The sequence below is a fragment of the Lepidothrix coronata genome, unplaced genomic scaffold (assembly GCF_001604755.1).
Source record: "Lepidothrix coronata isolate B3197 unplaced genomic scaffold, Lepidothrix_coronata-1.0 Scaffold160, whole genome shotgun sequence".
In the NCBI taxonomy this organism is placed as follows: domain Eukaryota; kingdom Metazoa; phylum Chordata; class Aves; order Passeriformes; family Pipridae; genus Lepidothrix; species Lepidothrix coronata.
Genome location: NW_016690340.1, coordinates 1,639,923 through 1,655,988, shown reverse-complemented (window position 1 = coordinate 1,655,988; position 16,066 = coordinate 1,639,923). Strand labels below are relative to the sequence as shown.

Below are 16,066 nucleotides of genomic sequence, written 5' to 3'. Positions count from 1 at the left end.
TGATGGGATCTCAGCTCCAGAGACAGGGGATGCTGGTGCAGGATGTTGTTCCCCAGCCCCTGATGGGATCTCAGCTCCAGAGACAGGGGATTCTGGTGCAGGACGTTGTGCTCTGGGCACAGGAGATGCTGGTGCAGGATGTTGTTCCCCAGCCCCTGATGGGATCTCAGCTCCAGGCACAGGAGATGCTGGTGCAGGACGTTGTTCCCCAGGCCCTGACGGGATCTCAGCTCCAGGGACAGGAGATGCTGGTGTGGCACGTTGCCCCCCAGCCCCTCCTGGGCCCTCAGCTCTGGGCACAGGCGGCGCTGGTGCAACACGTCTCATCCCAGCCCCAGACGGGGCCTCGGCTCCAGGCGATGCCGGTGTGGGGCGGTGCAGCCCATCCCCTTCACTGGCAGGACCTCGGGGGGTGACACCCCCCGGCACAGCCCCTGCCACCCCCTCCTCGCCGGCGCCGCCCTCCCGCGTGGCATCGGTGCCGTTCGTCAGCTGCTCCTCCTCCTCCTCCTCCCCGGCGCCGTCCCCGGGGCTCTCCTGTGCCAGCGCCTCCCGGATCTCCTTCACCCCACCCGGGGAGCTGGGTGGCACTCCGGGATCCTGCAGCTCCCGCGGCTCGGTGCCCATCTCGTAGGGCAGGGTCCCCTCGTCGTCCTGGATCACCGACACCACCTGCCTGGCCCTGCGGCGCCGGTCGCCCTGCCCGGCCGGCTCGGGCTCGGGCTGCCCCGGGTACTCCTCGCCCCAGTCGATGGGGATGCCCTCGCCCAGCAGGTGCAGGTTGGGGTCGCTGTTGTGCAGGACCATGCTGTCCCGGTACAGGTTGTGCTTGCGCTGCACCGCCGCCTCCTTCACGGCTGGGGGGGAGCAGAGCGGGGTCAGGGGGGCTGCGGGCACCCGCCAGCCTGGGGCACCTCTGCCAGTCCTCCCCGTGGGGACAGGGAGTGGGGTCTGGAGCTGGGCAAGGGGGTTCAGCGTCCCACCCACTGCTCAACCTGTGGGAAAGCTGATGCTGGGGCAGCCCCAGCACCCTGAACAGGGTCACCCCTCCTTGTGCAGCCCCCAGCACCCTGAACAGGGTCACCCGCTCCTCACAGAGCCCCCAGTACCCTGCATAGGGTCACCCCCTCCTCACAGAGCCCCCAGCACCCTGCACAGGGTTACCCCTTCCTTGTGCAGCCTCCAGGACCCTGTACAGGGTCACCCCTCCTTGTGCAGCCCCCAGCACCCTGTACAGGGTCACCCCCTCCTCATAGAGCTCCCAGCACCCTTCACCTCCCCTTGTACAGAACCCAGCACCCTGCACGGGGGTCACCCCCTCTTCATCCAACCTCCAGCACCCTGTTTGGGGTCTCTCCCTTCTTGTACAGCACCCTGCAGAGGGGGGTCACCCCCTCCTCACACAGCCCCCAGCACGGGGTCACCCCTCCTCACACAGGTGCCAGGGACCCTACCTTGCATGATGTCCTTCATGACTGACTGCAGCACCACCTCCTCGTAGGTGTTCTCCACCAGGATGAAGCTGGCAAAGTCCTCAAAGATCAGCTCCTGAAACTTGGCCAGTTCCTGCCGGGAGAACGGGCGGCTCAGCCCGGGTGGGAGGGACACTCTAGCCCCTCTGCAGGGAGAGGTGGTCCCTCCCCACCCCCCAGACTTTGCCCTCTTACCCCCTTGCAGGTGGGTGCCAGCTTCTTCAGCAGGAAGGGGATGGTGATCTGCAGCAGGGCCTCCCTGAAGAACTTCTTCCTCACCGTGCTGCTGTCGTAGTCGAATTTCTGCAGGGTGAGTGAGAGGGTGCCCCAGGGCACAGAGGGCTGAGGGCTGGCAGCCCCCTGAGCTCGGGGACAAACCCCCAAGTTTTGCCCCCCCCCCATTTGTAGAGGAGTGAACAGACTCCTCTGCCCTCACATCCCTCTTTCCAGCTGCTTCCCGGGGTGCCTGAGCCTGGGGAGAAGCCAACTCCTCCATGGCTGCCTGAAGGAAGGTTTGGGGGCCAGTCTGAACTCTGGGTGGCTTTTACACTGACAGGGACCTGTCTCCTCCAGGGGATTTCCCCCTCTCCATGAAAACCTCAATATAGAGAAGTATTTCCCTATAAGACTTTCATTGAAGTGGATACCATCACTCCTGGCCTCTTCCCTGGCCCTGGGACAAGGCCACTGCAGGCCACCAAAGGCCTCACCTTGAGCACCCTCTCGAGGATGCGCTGGATGGACTTGCACAGGTCGTCCTTGCCCTGCAGCTTCCCCAGCTCCTGGTGCAGCAGCGTCTCGAAGGTGTGCACGGCATCATCCATTTGCTGGGAGCAGAGGAATGGGGTCAGCGTGGAGGGGGAACCAAAGGGACCAGCCACAGGAGTGGGCAGGGGGCTCTGGGGGCAGTGACACCCCAAAATGAGCCTTATCACAGAATTCCAGACTGGATTGGGTTGGAAGGACCTTAAAGATCATCTTGTACCACCCTCTACTATCCCAGGTTGCTCCAAGCCCTGTCCAACCTGGCCTTGGATGCTTCCAGGGATGGGGCAGCCACAGCTTTTCTGGGCAACCTGTGCCAGGGCCTCCCCCCTCTCACAGGGAACAATTTATTTTTAATATCCAACAGGCAAATATCCTTCACTCTGGGAGGGTCCCTGACAGCCCAGCATGCCATCCACAGCCTCCATCACAAGGACCAAGGGTGCTGGAGGAAGAGGGTGCTCAAAGCTCATCCTCCTACACCCCACTCCAAATTTGGCTGGATCAGATCCCAGAATTGGGCTCCTGGCCTTGTTGGTGCCGGTGGGCTCAGTGGCAGAGGGGCAGCTGTGGTGTGATGCCCAAGCCTGGGAGCTGCCCACCCTCAGGATTGATCCACCCTTAGCTGTGTGCCTGAGACAGGACAGACATCCCAGCCAAACCCTGCCTGGGCTCCCCAGCCCTCTGTGCCCAGCCCAGGGGGGCACAGGAGGAGCCCAGTCCCCATCCCACCTGTCTCATGTGGATCTGGGCCCTCTGCTTGAAGACAGACGTGCTGGAGACATCGAATCGCTGCTGGAGACCCTCCAGCTTCAGCTGGTCCATCTTCTCATAGCATGACTGCATCTTCACGGGGTGGAAGGCCAGGTGGGACAGCTTCTCCATGTACTGGGGACAAAGCCAGGCTCAGCAGGGTGGGACAGCCTCTCCACGTACTCATGGGAAAAAATTCCCCCGTATTTTCCCAGCCTGGGGTCCCCCAGCGCTGCCCACACTGGGGAGGGCAGCAGGAGTGGCCCTGTCACCCCTAAGCCCACTAGCCAGCAAGGAGCACTGCCGGGTCTCACCTCCACCAGCTTCTCCAGGCCACCCTCGTTGACGACGTTCATGTTCATGTCCGTCACCTCCTTGAAGAACACCTCCCTCACCTCGGCAAAGCCCTGGCTCGTGGGGGTCATCAGGGCCTCCAGGATGGAGGAGATGTAGGGCTGGACGTGGTTTCTCACACAGACCTCTGCTTTGGGCAGCACGAAGGCTGGAGGGAGCAGGGAGAAGCATGGTGAGGCTCCTCTCTGCCCTGCCAGTTCCTCACATCAGGTCCTAAACCCACCCCGTGGAGAAGGACCCAGAAGGCTCCCACTTGCAAGACAACCCTTCTTGGAGAGGGCCCCTGGTCTGTACTGAACCCATTCCTACCATGCTTGAAGGGGTGACTTCCCACCTTGTCCCCACCTCCTGGGACAATGCCAATGAAGGGCATGCACCCCAAAACTGCGCCTGGTGGCACCTCCCCAAGGGTTCCAAGAGCTGCACCCGGGAACAGCCACACCCTGGTGGAACGGGGGGAATGCTACCCCAGGAGCTGGCCGTGGACACACCCACACACATCCCTGCGGGGCTGCACCTCGGATCTTGCTGGCCAGGTGCTCCTTGGAGGTGATGATCTGGTCCATGTCGGTGCGGATGGTGCTCTCCAGCCGGGGCCGCTCCTGCTCACAGCGCGCCCTGGCAGCGTCGTACTGGGCCTGGGTCTGCTCATAGACCATCCTGTACACGGCATCTGAGATCTGGGGGGACAGGGACAGCTGGGCTGGTCACCCACCTGCCCCCTCCACCTCCAGCTGCCCCCCCAGCCATCCCCTGCAGGACCAGCCCAGCCTCTCCCCCTGCCCTGGCAGGACCCTGCCTCGCAGCCTGGCAGTAGGTTGCCATGCAGGGACCCCCCCAAGCTGGGTGAGATGAAGCTCCTGCGGTGCAGAAGCTGCTTCAAAGTGGTGCTGGAGGGGTACAGAGTTGAGCCTCGAGCAGAAAACCTGCCCCAGGCGGGTCTGGGGAGGCTGTATGTCCAGGGATGCTGCAGATTTGGGGATGCTGAAGGGCTGGGGGGCTGCAGGGCTGGGGGTGATGGTGGCCCAGGGCTGCTCCATGTCCAGGGGTGCTGCAGATTCGGGGATGCTGAAGGGCTGGGGGGCTGCAGGGGTGGAGATGATGGTGGTCCAGGGGTGCTGCAGGGCTGGAGATGCTGCTGGTCCAGGTATATTGGTGGTCCAGGCAGGAGAGCCCCTGACCCCCTTGGAAAGCTGTGCACTGCCTGCTCATCCTGCCTGGGCTCTCAGGAGCCAACTCCATGTGCAGGATGGAGCCACTCGCTGAAGTCTCACACTGACTTTGCAGCCAAATGCCGGGATTTTGGGGCTGGCAGGAAGCAGAGCCATCCCCCCTTCTCCCTCCCTTGGGCTTCCCAGCTTTGCAGCTAAGACCACAGCTACTGAGAAAGCAGTGTTTATGTGTTTTCAGGCTGCTCCAGTGGCCCATTACCAGCCTGGTGGTAATTATGTGCCGGGTTTTAAGGTTTTACCAGGCAGTTTTGAAGAGCCCTCAGTGTTTCGCAAGGGTCTGGGCTGGATTTAGCCTGCGCTGCTCTATAAATGGCTCACTAAAAATAGCCAGGACAGGCTTTGCTCCGGGGCTGGGCTTCCTCCTGTTTGCTTCCCTGGCCCCGGGGACGAGGCAGAGCAGGCAGGGCTGGGCAGGGCTGGGCAGGGGCACAGCTTTAAAAAGCCACTGTGGAGAAAGGACGGATTCTTTGGAGGGGGCCGGGAGAGGGGGCAGGAAAGCTGGTGGGCAGCAAGCCCGGCAGGGAGGGGAGGAAGGAAGCACTGCAGCCCCCAAAGCTGGGACTGCAGGCAGGGGCAGGGACAGCAACGGTGACACCCTCCCCCAGCAATCCCAGCCCCACACCTGGATCCAGGTCCGCTGGCGCTCCGGAGCCTTCCCCTTCAGCCGGGGGCCGATGGTGCTCCTGAGCTCGGGCAGCAGCTCCTCCATCACCAGGTTGCTCAGGACCTGCAAGGCAGGAGGTTTTGGGGGCCCTGCTCGGCCCCCACATGCCCCCAGAGCCCGGGGTGGGACAGAGGAGCTCACCTGGGTCTCGTTGCCGCACAGCATGTCCCAGGTGCCGAACTGCTCCTTGGCCTGGCGGTACATGCGCACGGCGTCCGTGAAGGCTGGAGCCTCCACCCTGGAGTCCTCTGAGATCCCTGGAGGGGGAGGGGGGGCATGAGTGGGCAGCCTGGCACCGCCAGGGAGTTTGCAGCACCCCAGCCCACCTTGGCAGGGGGTGCCTGCAGTCCCCCACGCCCTCGGAGCTGTGCGAGGAGCTCGGGGATGTCACCAGGACTGGGGGGTCCCAGGACACTGTCTCTGACTGGGTGGGGGGCAGCAGTGGTTGGGGGACTCCTATTCTGTCCAGATTAACCCCTCTCCAGAGCCAGACTGAGGGCAGGGAGGCACCCAGGAGCAGGGGCTTGGCAGGATGGGGAGCTCAGTGACCCCCAATGGTGCACGGGGGCCTTGGGGCACAGGGACCCCCAATGATGTGAGGACCTGAGGGTTTGGTGAGCCCTGAGCAGGAGCAGGGGCTCAGCAGGGTGGGGGGCTCAGTGATCCCTAATGGTACATGAAACCCTGGGGGCTCAGTGAGCTCCAAAGGCACAGCAGGAGCAGGGGCTCAGCAGGATGGGGGGCTGAGTGACCCCTCACACTGCTTGGGGACCAGTGAGACCCCCAGCACCACGGGACAGGGCAGCTGGGGGGGCTGGAGGAAAGGGGGGGCCCTGAAGGGAGCAGAACAGCTCAGGAGGAAGAGGAAAGTGGCCAAGAGTCATCAGGAATGAGTCAGGGCCCCGTCCCCAGGCAGCTGGGCTGACCCTGAGGTGAGTCACTGCAGCACAGCTCACGGGGTCACCAGCACGAGGGGGCTCAGATGTCACCCCCACCCTCCCCCAGCACCCATCGGGAGGAGGGGCAGGGTGCTGGGAGCCCGTGGTCACATCCCATGTGGAGGAGGAGGAGGAGATGGGGACAGTGGGCAGGCAGGACAGCCCAAGAGCTGTCCCACATGTCCCACACACGTCCCTGCCTTGTCCCAGCCTGCCCAGGCTGTGGAGGTGCCTCACAGCCAGAGGAACACCCCTGGGATGAACCCCCAGCACCCAACTGCCCTCCCCATGCCCAGACCCCTGGCAGGAGGGAAGCAGGATGGATGTGAGCCCTGTCAGGGTGATCTGACCCCCAGCAGAGGCTCTGGGAGAGCATCCCTGCAGCGATGACAGCTGAGGGTCACAGCACATCCCTGCACCACCCAGGACACCCAGGGGTGGGCTTTCCCTTCCCAGGGCAGGGAGCGGATCTTTCCCACTGCACACAGACTTTTGTAAGATGATTACAATTAACTCCAAGCCTAAGCAGCTTTTCCTAAGGGGCAGCTTAATATACAGGGGGGAAAAACACTGAGAAAGTCAAATCTGTCCCTTCTCAGGACTCAGGGGGAGCCAGAGCCAGGCTGAGCTCCTCCATCCATGGATCCCAGCAGCTCAGCATCCCCTCCCAGCTGGGACAGCTTGGCACGAGCTTCAGTCCCCAGCCAGAGCTGCTACAGATCATCCTCCAAATCCTGCAGAGAGTGGGGCAGGATTCATCCCTCAAAAAGCCTTCTGGATCTCCCCCCCCAGAGTCACTCACCCCAGGCCAAGCCTGGGGACGTCCTGGAGTCTGTCCCAAGCCCTGTGCCCTGTCCAGGGACAAGCAGGGCTGAGAGAAGCCCCTGTGCCACTTTACGGGGCAAATTTAATGAGTTTGCTTCATTAATATGTGTTTTAGGGCATGGAGTGACAGAACAAGGGGGAATGGCTTCCCACTGCCAGAGGACAGGTTAGGTGGGATATTGGGAGGGAATTCCTCCCTGTGAGGGTGGGGAGGCCCTGGCACAGGTTGCCCAGAGAAGCTGTGGCTGCCCCATCCCTGGGAGTGTCCAAGGCCAGGTTGGAGCAACCTGGGACAGTGGGAGGTGTCCCTGCCCATGGCAGGGGGTGGAAACAAGATGATCTTTAAGGTCCCTTCCCACTCAAACCATCCTTAACAAGGGGCAAGACCCTCAGGGTAGGCACTGCCCCAGCCCCTTGTGACACCAAACAGGGCAAGGGACACTTTTGGAGCAGCCAAGGGCTCCAGGGACACGAGGCTGGGCATTGTGTGTGTGAGGAACAGTGTTGCACATCCCCAGTCCTTCCAGCAGAGCTGGTGTTACAGAAATACAGCCTGAGAAGGGGAGGTGAAAATTCCCACAAGGCTCACAACCAGAGGCAGAAACAGAGCCTCTAATTTAGGGATAAAAAAATGAAAAGTGCTCAACAACAACAACAAAAGAGCTTTCATGGAATATGAAACAGTATCTCAGAGCTCAGGAGCAGTGAGGGGCAGGAAGAACAATCTCACAGAGAAATCTGGGCTGTAGGAATGCAGAAGTTCCCCAGCACTGAGCCCTCCCTTCCCACTGCCCACCCTGGGAAGGCTTTTCCATCACATGCTGAGGAGAAGGAGAGGGAGGAGAGGATTTATTGGCACAGCTCTGGCAAGGAGCAGGGGTGGTGGAGGAGCTCACACCTCCCCTGTCTCTCACAGCAGCACCTGGGGTGCTGGGAGGGAGTTAAAGATCATAAATTGGGGTTTTGTTAGCAGGAGATTAATTCCTCTTTTACCCAGAGCTGGTTTGACTCACAGTTCCCTGGTGTTGTGGGTCCTGGGGTGCTGAGTTGCATCCAGAAATGATGCTCAGGCACAATCCCAAGAGGGATGGAGGGGTCACTGCACCAACCCCCCCCAAAGGAGCCAGGCCCTGGGTGGGCTGAGGGGGCACACTCAGCCCAACGAGACTGGACACCCCCAGCACAAGAAAAAAAAAGCAAAATAGCAGATTTCAGGAGATTTAATCTATCATGGGAGGATGGAAACTCCCACTGAAACCCAGGCACCGGATCCCACCCCTTTACTCTGCTCCCTAAACAGCAGCTCTGGCAAAATCAAGGCAAAATTCAGGCTATACAGAGGACCCAGGACTGCAAGAAGCACTTACAAAATAGGCAGCATTGCTCTTTGCCCACTAAAAGACCCGATTTTGAGCAGGTTTCAGCTCTGGCACCACCCTCCCCAGGAAACTTCTCCCCATCCCAGGCAGGGCCAGGACCTGGGGCTCAGCCCAGGAGCTCCCAGACCACAGCCAAGCAGGAAAATCGTGTTTTCCTGCCAGAGTATTGCTGACGTGGGAGGCAGGTCCTACCTCCTCCCCGGCCACGCAGCCCCCGCCCCTCTGCCCACAGCCCTGGCTGCCCTTGGTGGGGTTTGGGATTTGGGGTTTGATGACTGTCTTACCAAGTATTTTCTACCTCAGGGTGGAAAATAGGCATGAGGGCAGCTCTTGAGTCAGCCTCTGTGCTGGCTCTGCAAATGCTTCCTGCCCTGGGCAGGTATCCCTACGGGCAGGGGGACGGGGCTGGGCACAGGGATGCTCCAGCAGCTGGATGTTCCTGCTCTGCCCACGCTCCAAGGGGCAGATAAAGGGCTCAACCACAGAATCATGGAATGGTTTGGGTTGGAAAGAACATTAAAGATCATCTTGTTCCAACCCCCTGCCATGGGCAGGGACACCTTCCACCAGCCCAGGTTGCTCCAAGCCCCGTCCAACCTGGCCTTGGACACTCCCAGGGATCCAGGGGCAGCCACAGCTTCTCTGGGCAACCTGTGCCAGGGCCTGCCCACCCTCACAGGGAAGAATTCCTTCCCAGTATCCCTTCCAATCCTGCCCTCTGGCAGTGGGAAGCCAATCCCCTTGTCCTTTCCCCCCAGCCCTTTCCATCTCTCCCGGAGCCCCTTCAGTCACTGTGAGATGCTCTAAGACCTCCCCGGAGCATTTCCTTGTCCAGCAGCTCCCACCTGACTCCTCCTCTTGACCTCCAAATCATCATCTTCGGCCCCAAAACCCAACCCCAACCAGGCAACCACCCTCCCCAGAGCAGGGGGACAGTGCTGTCCCCACCCTGTGTCCCCCCCAGCCCCGCTCACCGTTGTTGCAGTGCCGGACGCAGTCCTGGAACACCGCGCGCCACTTGTCCTGCTCCTTGCCCGTCATCACACAGAAATAGTAGTGCCTGGCATAGGGGTGCCAGAGGATGAGGGGGAAATCCGTGGGGCACTTCAGGATGGGGGAGTGCCCTGATTTGGGTGTCACACCTGCAGAGAGGGGAGGAGGCTCTGAGGAGGAGGCAGGGCGGGATGGGGGGGGGGTGTCCATCTCCTTCCCACAGCGTCGTTGCTGGGAGTTGTGACAAAAAGAAAAAAGTGGAAAAAGAGCCTTGCTCTTCCAAAAAGGAAATCAGGAGTGAAAAGTGAGAAATGGAATTAAAAGTAATTAAAATCTCTGTGGTTTTCAAAGAGCCACGGACGTGTTTTCCTTCTTTCCCTGGTGGCTGTGGCCGGAGCTGAGCGGCAGAGTGTTCACATCCCACCGGGGGGAATGGGGCTGTTCTCCTTCCCTGCACCCCCACATCCCAAAATTACTCCTTCCCAAAGGTCCCCAAGGACGCTCCACCCTAAAACCGCCCTTTACAGAAGGTCCTTATGGATGCTACACCCCAAAAACACCTTTTCCAGAAGACCCTCAGGGATTCTACACCCTAAAACAACCCCTTACAGAAGGTCCTCAGGGATGCTACACCCCAAACCCACCCTTTTCTGAAAGTCCTCAAGGATGCTACACCCCAAAACCACCTTTTCCAAAGATCCCCACAGATGCTACACCCTAAAACTACCCTTTCCAAAAAGTCCCCAGGGATGCTACACCCCAAAATCACCCCTTTCTGAAGATCTTCAAGGATGCTACACTCCAAAACTAGACCTTCTGAAGGTCTTCCAGGGATGCTACACCCCAAAACCACTCTTTCCAAAGATCCCCACGGATACTACACCCCAAAACTACCCTTTCCAAAAGGTGCCCAGGGATGCTACACCCCAAAACTACATCTTCCTGAAGGTCTTCCAGGATCCTACACACCAAAACCACCCTTTTCTGAAAGTCCTCAGGGATGCTACACCCCAAAACCACCCCTCCACGAAGGTCTTCAAGGATGCTACGCCCCAAACCCACCTTTCCCAGAAGGTCCTCAGGGACGCCCACACCCCAAAACCACCCTTTCCAGAAGGTTTCCAGGCATCATGCACCCCAACCCCCTCCCTTCCCACAGGTGCCCAGGGGGTGCCCAGCAGTGTCAGGGGGTGCAGGGGGCTCACCAGGCAGGCTGTTGTTCACCAGCTCCAGGTACTGCTCCACGGAGGTGAGCACCTTGTAGCCGGCGCTGTTGACCAGCACACGGGGCGGCAGCTCCCGCTCGTAGGCCTGGGCAGGAGGAGGAGGTGGTCACGGATGAGGGGGAGCATCCATGGCCACCCCACCACGTCTGGGGGTCCCCTTGGGAGCTGTCCCCACCGGAGATGGGCAGAAGGGGGGGTTCTCCTCACCAGTTTGTTCTCGTAGAGGACCAGGCCGTAGTTGTGCGGGACGACGCAGAACCGGTTCCGCCACTTCTTGTTCTCCTCGATGTACTGGAAGATGTTGCCCGAGTAGATGACATGGTCCTCCAACGGGACCTGGGGGAGCAGACAGAGAGGTGGGAGGCACAGGGGGGTCGGTGAGGGGCAGCTCTGGCTCGGGGAGCTCAGTCAGGTCTGTTTGTGGTGGTTGGGTGGGTGTTGCTGCACTAGGGCTGTGCTGAGGGTCTCCAAGTTCACCACTGGATTATGTCCTGCAGCACCGAAAATTTGAGTGCCTGAATAGGTGTGCCTGGGTGACACCTTTGAGTCACCAGAAAACCCCAGAGAGGCTGCTCGTGTCACCGCTGGAGTCACACGTGGTGGTGTTCACCACGCTCTGGTCACAGCCCTGCCCCTCCATCTCCATCCTGGCGGACACACCAAGCTCAGCTGAGCGACCTGAGCTCCCCTGGCTGAGTGGCAGGTTGGAGAAGAGCCCTCCAGCAGCAATTCCCAGCCCCAGCTCCTGCAGTTTCCATGGCCTGGGGCAGTGGGGACCGTCTGTGGCACTGCTGGCAAGCGGGCATCAGCAGGAAGGTCCTGCCAGAGGCACCTGCAGATGGCAGGAACCCAGCCCTGCTCTACTGGGACTCCAGATGGGACAGAAAAGAGGAAAAGCAAGAAGCCACCCCATAGGGCTCAGCATCAGTTGGTGTTTAGATGTTCTGGACTTCATGGAGGACCAGCAACAGCTCTAAATGGGGAGAGATTTAGATGGGATATTGGGAAGGAATTCCTCGCTGGGAGGGTGGGGAGGCCCTGGCACAGGTTGCCCAGAGAAGCTGTGGCTGCCCCTGGATCCCTGGAAGTGTCCAAGGCCAGGCTGGATGGTGGAAAGTCTCGTGGGAGGTGTCCCTGCCCATGTCAGGGGGTGGAACCGGATGAGCTTCGAGGTCCCTTCCAACCCAAACCATTCCATCATTCCACAACACGATTCTATGACAGGAACAGGCCAAGGACATCCCCCCTCCCCTCTCCCCCCCCCAGAGCAGCCCCTCACTGTGTCTCCAGCCCCTCTTGGCCCCCACGCCGCGGCGTTGACACCATCCCAAACACAGCCTGCCTGGGGGAGCCAAGAATCTGTCCCAGGAATTTTTATGATCCCAGGAACATAAGAGCCGAGAGCTCTCGTGAGGGCTCGAGTGTCTGGCGGCCGCCTCTGCTGCCGTGGCCACCCACCACCCACCACGGTGGCCATCAGGAGGGACCATGACACAGAACCTGGACCCTCCTGGAGGAACTTTTCCCACTCTTCTCTCTGCTTCCCATCTCCTGGTTCCCAGGAACCTCACTCACTGCCTTCCCCAAGCCCTGCACTCCCCCCCGACCACACACCCACCTCGGGCTGGGGGAGGTCTGACAGCAGCTTGGCTGACAGCACCTCACTGCTCCTTAGGGCTTGCCAAAGCCCTTGGAAGAGGGAGAAGAAGCCCAGACTAAGCCCTGCAGGGCTGAGGGACTGCAGGAGGCAGGAGAATCTGAGCCCCAAGGCCACCAGCAGGATGGGGACAGAAAGGAGGTGCCAGCTCTGGGAGCCCCCATCAGTGTCTCCCCAGGGTGGCACATCCAAGGAGAATGAGCCCCCCCAAACTGGCTCTGAAACCACTGCCCAGGGCACACTGAGCCAGGCAGAGCAGCTGCTGGTGGACTAAAACCCAGGCTGAGCCCTGCCATGGCTCCAGGGGACCCTCAGCTCAGGGCCAGCAGCACCCTGGGAGCCCCAGCACAGCCACCCCCTCCTGGCACACCCTCCTCGCCCCAGGGAGGCACAGAGGTGGCACCTCCCAACTCCAGCAGGTATTTGGGACAGGCAGGTATGTGCCAAATTGTGGGGATGGGCAAGGAGGGAGCCCCTGGGCTGCCCACATCCCTGTCATGGGGCTGGGGAATGTCAGCTTTGGGGCTGCCATGGGAGCAGAGGGTGTCAGGGATGGTTTTCCAGAGGCTCTGGATGGGGACACATGAGTTGTTGGAGAGATCGAAGGCAGAGATATTTATTCCATATTCTCATTGCTCTTGAGTCTTGCTGATGCTTCAGATGACCACAGCCCTGCTGTCCCCCTCTGCCCAGCAGGGCCATCAGGTCTCACTGCACTGCATCCCCACAGAGACCACGAAAAAAGGCCAGTAAATAACTAACATTTAAAAATCCCAAGTGCCACATCCCAGCTGGGCCTGCCTGAGGACAGGCAGGATGCCACCCTCCATCTCTAGACATCCACAACTTTCTGGGCACGTCTGGGGAGCAGAGGGTCCATCTGGAGGAGATGATCACCCAGCTCCTCGCAGAGCCGCCCCACAGACTGGTCCCTACAGTGTCTGGAGCACTGGGACATCCCAGTGGCACTGCTGGGATCCTGGGAGGGGATGGGCAGCAGGTGGGACATATCCCAGTGGCACTGCTGGGATCCTGGGAGGGGAGGGGCAGCAGACAGGACACTGAGCAAGAGGAATGTCCTATTTATACACGGGTGTTTTCCAAGCCTTGCACGGTGTCCCTGACCTCCCGACCTTGCTGCTGTTGCTCAGACATTCCTGGGCTGCTTGAAGCAACAAACCTGGGGATGGAGGTACCTCCCGGGGAGTAGGAGCTGAAGGCATCTGCTGAATTCCAAGGAAGCCAAGGGACACTGTGCTGAGGACACTGGGTGCCTGGTTCCTCCACGGGAACCTCCCCTCCTTTATTTTTCCTAACAAACCCAGCACCCAGGGCAGCTCCCAGAGGAGGTGGGTCAGGGACACAACTGCTGTGAGCACCCAGGGCTTGAGCGTGATCTCACCGAGGTATTTTCAGGATTTCTAACAAAAGCACCCCTTTTAAGCCCCAGACAAGAGCAGAAGCCTCTCTCCATGTGCAATCACATCTCCTGCTTTCAAGGAGCACCCATGGGACAGTGGTTCCATGGAGGATCCCAAGCCCTGTCTGATGAGCATCCCCTGCCCATTTGCATCTGCCTTTGGAGGTGGGAGGAAAGGGCAGGATCCCCCCCACCCCAGGTGCCAGAGCCACAAACTCCATCTCCAAGGGAGACCTTTAGCCCAGGTAGGAGACACATGGCTGCTGGAGATGAGACTTGGAGCCAGCTCCGCTTCCCCCACAGGGTCAGGGACATCTGCCAGGTGTTTCCTACTCCTACCTGGGAATTTCCCCAGGCTGGAGCATCACTCGCTCTCAGGAGCAGGAGACAAACAGCCTGGCACATCTGCTCAGGGCCTCACTGGGCACCAAGGGGGCCCTGAGCTCCTGCCAGGCACACAGACACCGACGGGGCTGCATCCCAGAGCCAGCCTTGTCCTCGCTTGCTGCCTGTGCTCCTTCCGCGGGGCGGGAAAGGAAACCAACCCACGTGCTGCACAGCTCCCCAGGGATGGGCTGGACCAGTGGCACGGGCTACATTCCACCTGGCAGGGTGGAGCAGGGCCGTGCCTGGGCTTTGGGGGGGACACCAGAGCCCGTCTTACCTTGCGGTGCAGCAGCTGTGCCTGCGGGCCCCCGTTGCCCTCGATCTCATAGCGGACGCTGTTGAACAGAGCTACCCCGTACTGCTCCTTGTAGCACCTGCAGAACTCCCCCAGCACCTTCCCTGTCTTCTCTGCAAAGGGAGAGCAGAGACATGTCAGGCAAAGGGCTGGGTTTGGGGGTCTCCGTGCTGCAAGCCCGCCTGGGTCACCTCAGGTGCCCTCCCCATCCACCTCCCGTGGCCCTCCTGCTGCCAGGGCACACTCTGGTGCAGGCAGCACAGAGGAACCTGCTGCTTTCTGCCCTCCCCATCCAGCCCAGGCACTGATTTGGGGTCAGGACGATCTCTTTTTTTGACCTTTCACATTATTTCATGGATTCCTCTCCCCGGCAGGAAATTCCTGACATTAAGCTGATTCCGGCTTCCTGTGCCTTGTGCAGCTCCCGGCCCTGCTCCCACCAGCTCTGCCTGCTGAGACTGGGGCAACCCTCCATTCCCCATCCCCAAACATCCCTCACACCCCCCCGACCCTGCTGTGCCCCCAGAAGGGCCATCCCAGTCTGGGATCCAGGCCCTGCAGCTGGTGATGCACTGCAAAGACTCAGAGGGGAAAGGACAGCCTGGCACCCCCCACACTCTCCATGGCACCCCCAGGTGAGACAGGCACCCCACCAGGACCCCAAATTTCAGACTGGGATGAGGCCAAGGTGGTGGGAGAGCCTGAGCTGCCAGGTGCTCCCCTGCACCCCACATTGGAGGAGATCCCCTCCATCTCTTCCCCAGCAGCCTCCTACCCCTCAGTGCACAGGGTGGGGGGATGCTGCAAACCCACCCCCCAGCAGTGGGGACAGGGCCTTCCCAGCCCCAGGGGGGCAGTCACAGGAACCCCTTGTTCCTCCTGGGCCATCAGCCACCATGGACGAGTGGGGTTGTCCCCCCAACCTTTACCAGCACCCCTGTCCCACGGGCACCCTGACCCACCCAGCACCCTCCCCACCCCAGCTCCAGACCCCACATGGGGGTCCCACACCAAAATCCTGGAACGAGGCATCGCAGAGCTGTGGGAAAACCTCCCCCAGAGCTGCGGGAAAACCTCCCCCAGAGCCGCCTTTGGCACAGGGCGCCTCGACTTTGAATTTCCCTCTCAACTTTGCCCCAGAGCCTGCGAAAAAGGAAGAATTTGAGTCTCCTCCAAGTATTTCTGACAGCTCAGGCCCTGCCAGAGCACTGGCAACGGGAGGAAGGATGCTGGCTCTGCATCCCAGTGCCGGAGCCAGCACGATGCTGGGGGCATGAACCCAGACAAAACAGCCCCCCGAGCCGGCTCGGCACAGCTTGGCAGCAGCCAAAATCTCCAGCCAGCAGCCGCCCCCGAGCCGTGCTGGCAGCCAAGGCAGCACAAGGAGCAGCTTGCTGCAGGGTGTGCAAATCCCTCTGGGGATGAGCAGCTCCAGAGGAAAACGCTGCCCGAGGACAGCGGCGGGGGGGAGATAAACCCATCCCCGAGGAGACGCCGGCGCTGCCGGCAATGGGAGCAACTGCGGCGCAGCATCGTTGTGCCAGGGCTGAAAATCACTTTAAATCGCTTTCAATTTAACACAGTTCTTCACAGCAAAGGATGAGAGGGTGGCTCATCCCGCCAGAGGAATTCCTCAGCCCGGATTTTTGGCCTTTCCCTCCCCCGGGAAGGCGCAGCCGGGCCGCGCTGGCGTCCCTGCAGCACCT

The 16,066-nt window shown here is 60.6% G+C and overlaps 1 protein-coding gene across 1 annotated transcript in view; it reads right to left on the bottom strand.

Annotated features, from left to right (window-relative positions):
• Window positions 1-16,066, bottom strand: part of FAM129B (family with sequence similarity 129 member B) — a 30,239-nt gene that overhangs the window by 2,113 nt on the left and 12,060 nt on the right. The window contains exons 2-14 of the mRNA XM_017829197.1: window positions 14,343-14,473; window positions 10,809-10,937; window positions 10,581-10,686; window positions 9,357-9,524; window positions 5,382-5,497; window positions 5,199-5,303; window positions 3,862-4,024; window positions 3,305-3,492; window positions 2,970-3,125; window positions 2,183-2,299; window positions 1,668-1,775; window positions 1,455-1,566; window positions 16-857 (exon numbers count right to left, since the gene is read on the bottom strand). Of these exons, the coding sequence (XP_017684686.1) occupies window positions 16-857; window positions 1,455-1,566; window positions 1,668-1,775; window positions 2,183-2,299; window positions 2,970-3,125; window positions 3,305-3,492; window positions 3,862-4,024; window positions 5,199-5,303; window positions 5,382-5,497; window positions 9,357-9,524; window positions 10,581-10,686; window positions 10,809-10,937; window positions 14,343-14,473 (2,441 nt within the window). The remainder of the gene's footprint in view (window positions 1-15; window positions 858-1,454; window positions 1,567-1,667; window positions 1,776-2,182; window positions 2,300-2,969; window positions 3,126-3,304; window positions 3,493-3,861; window positions 4,025-5,198; window positions 5,304-5,381; window positions 5,498-9,356; window positions 9,525-10,580; window positions 10,687-10,808; window positions 10,938-14,342; window positions 14,474-16,066) is intronic.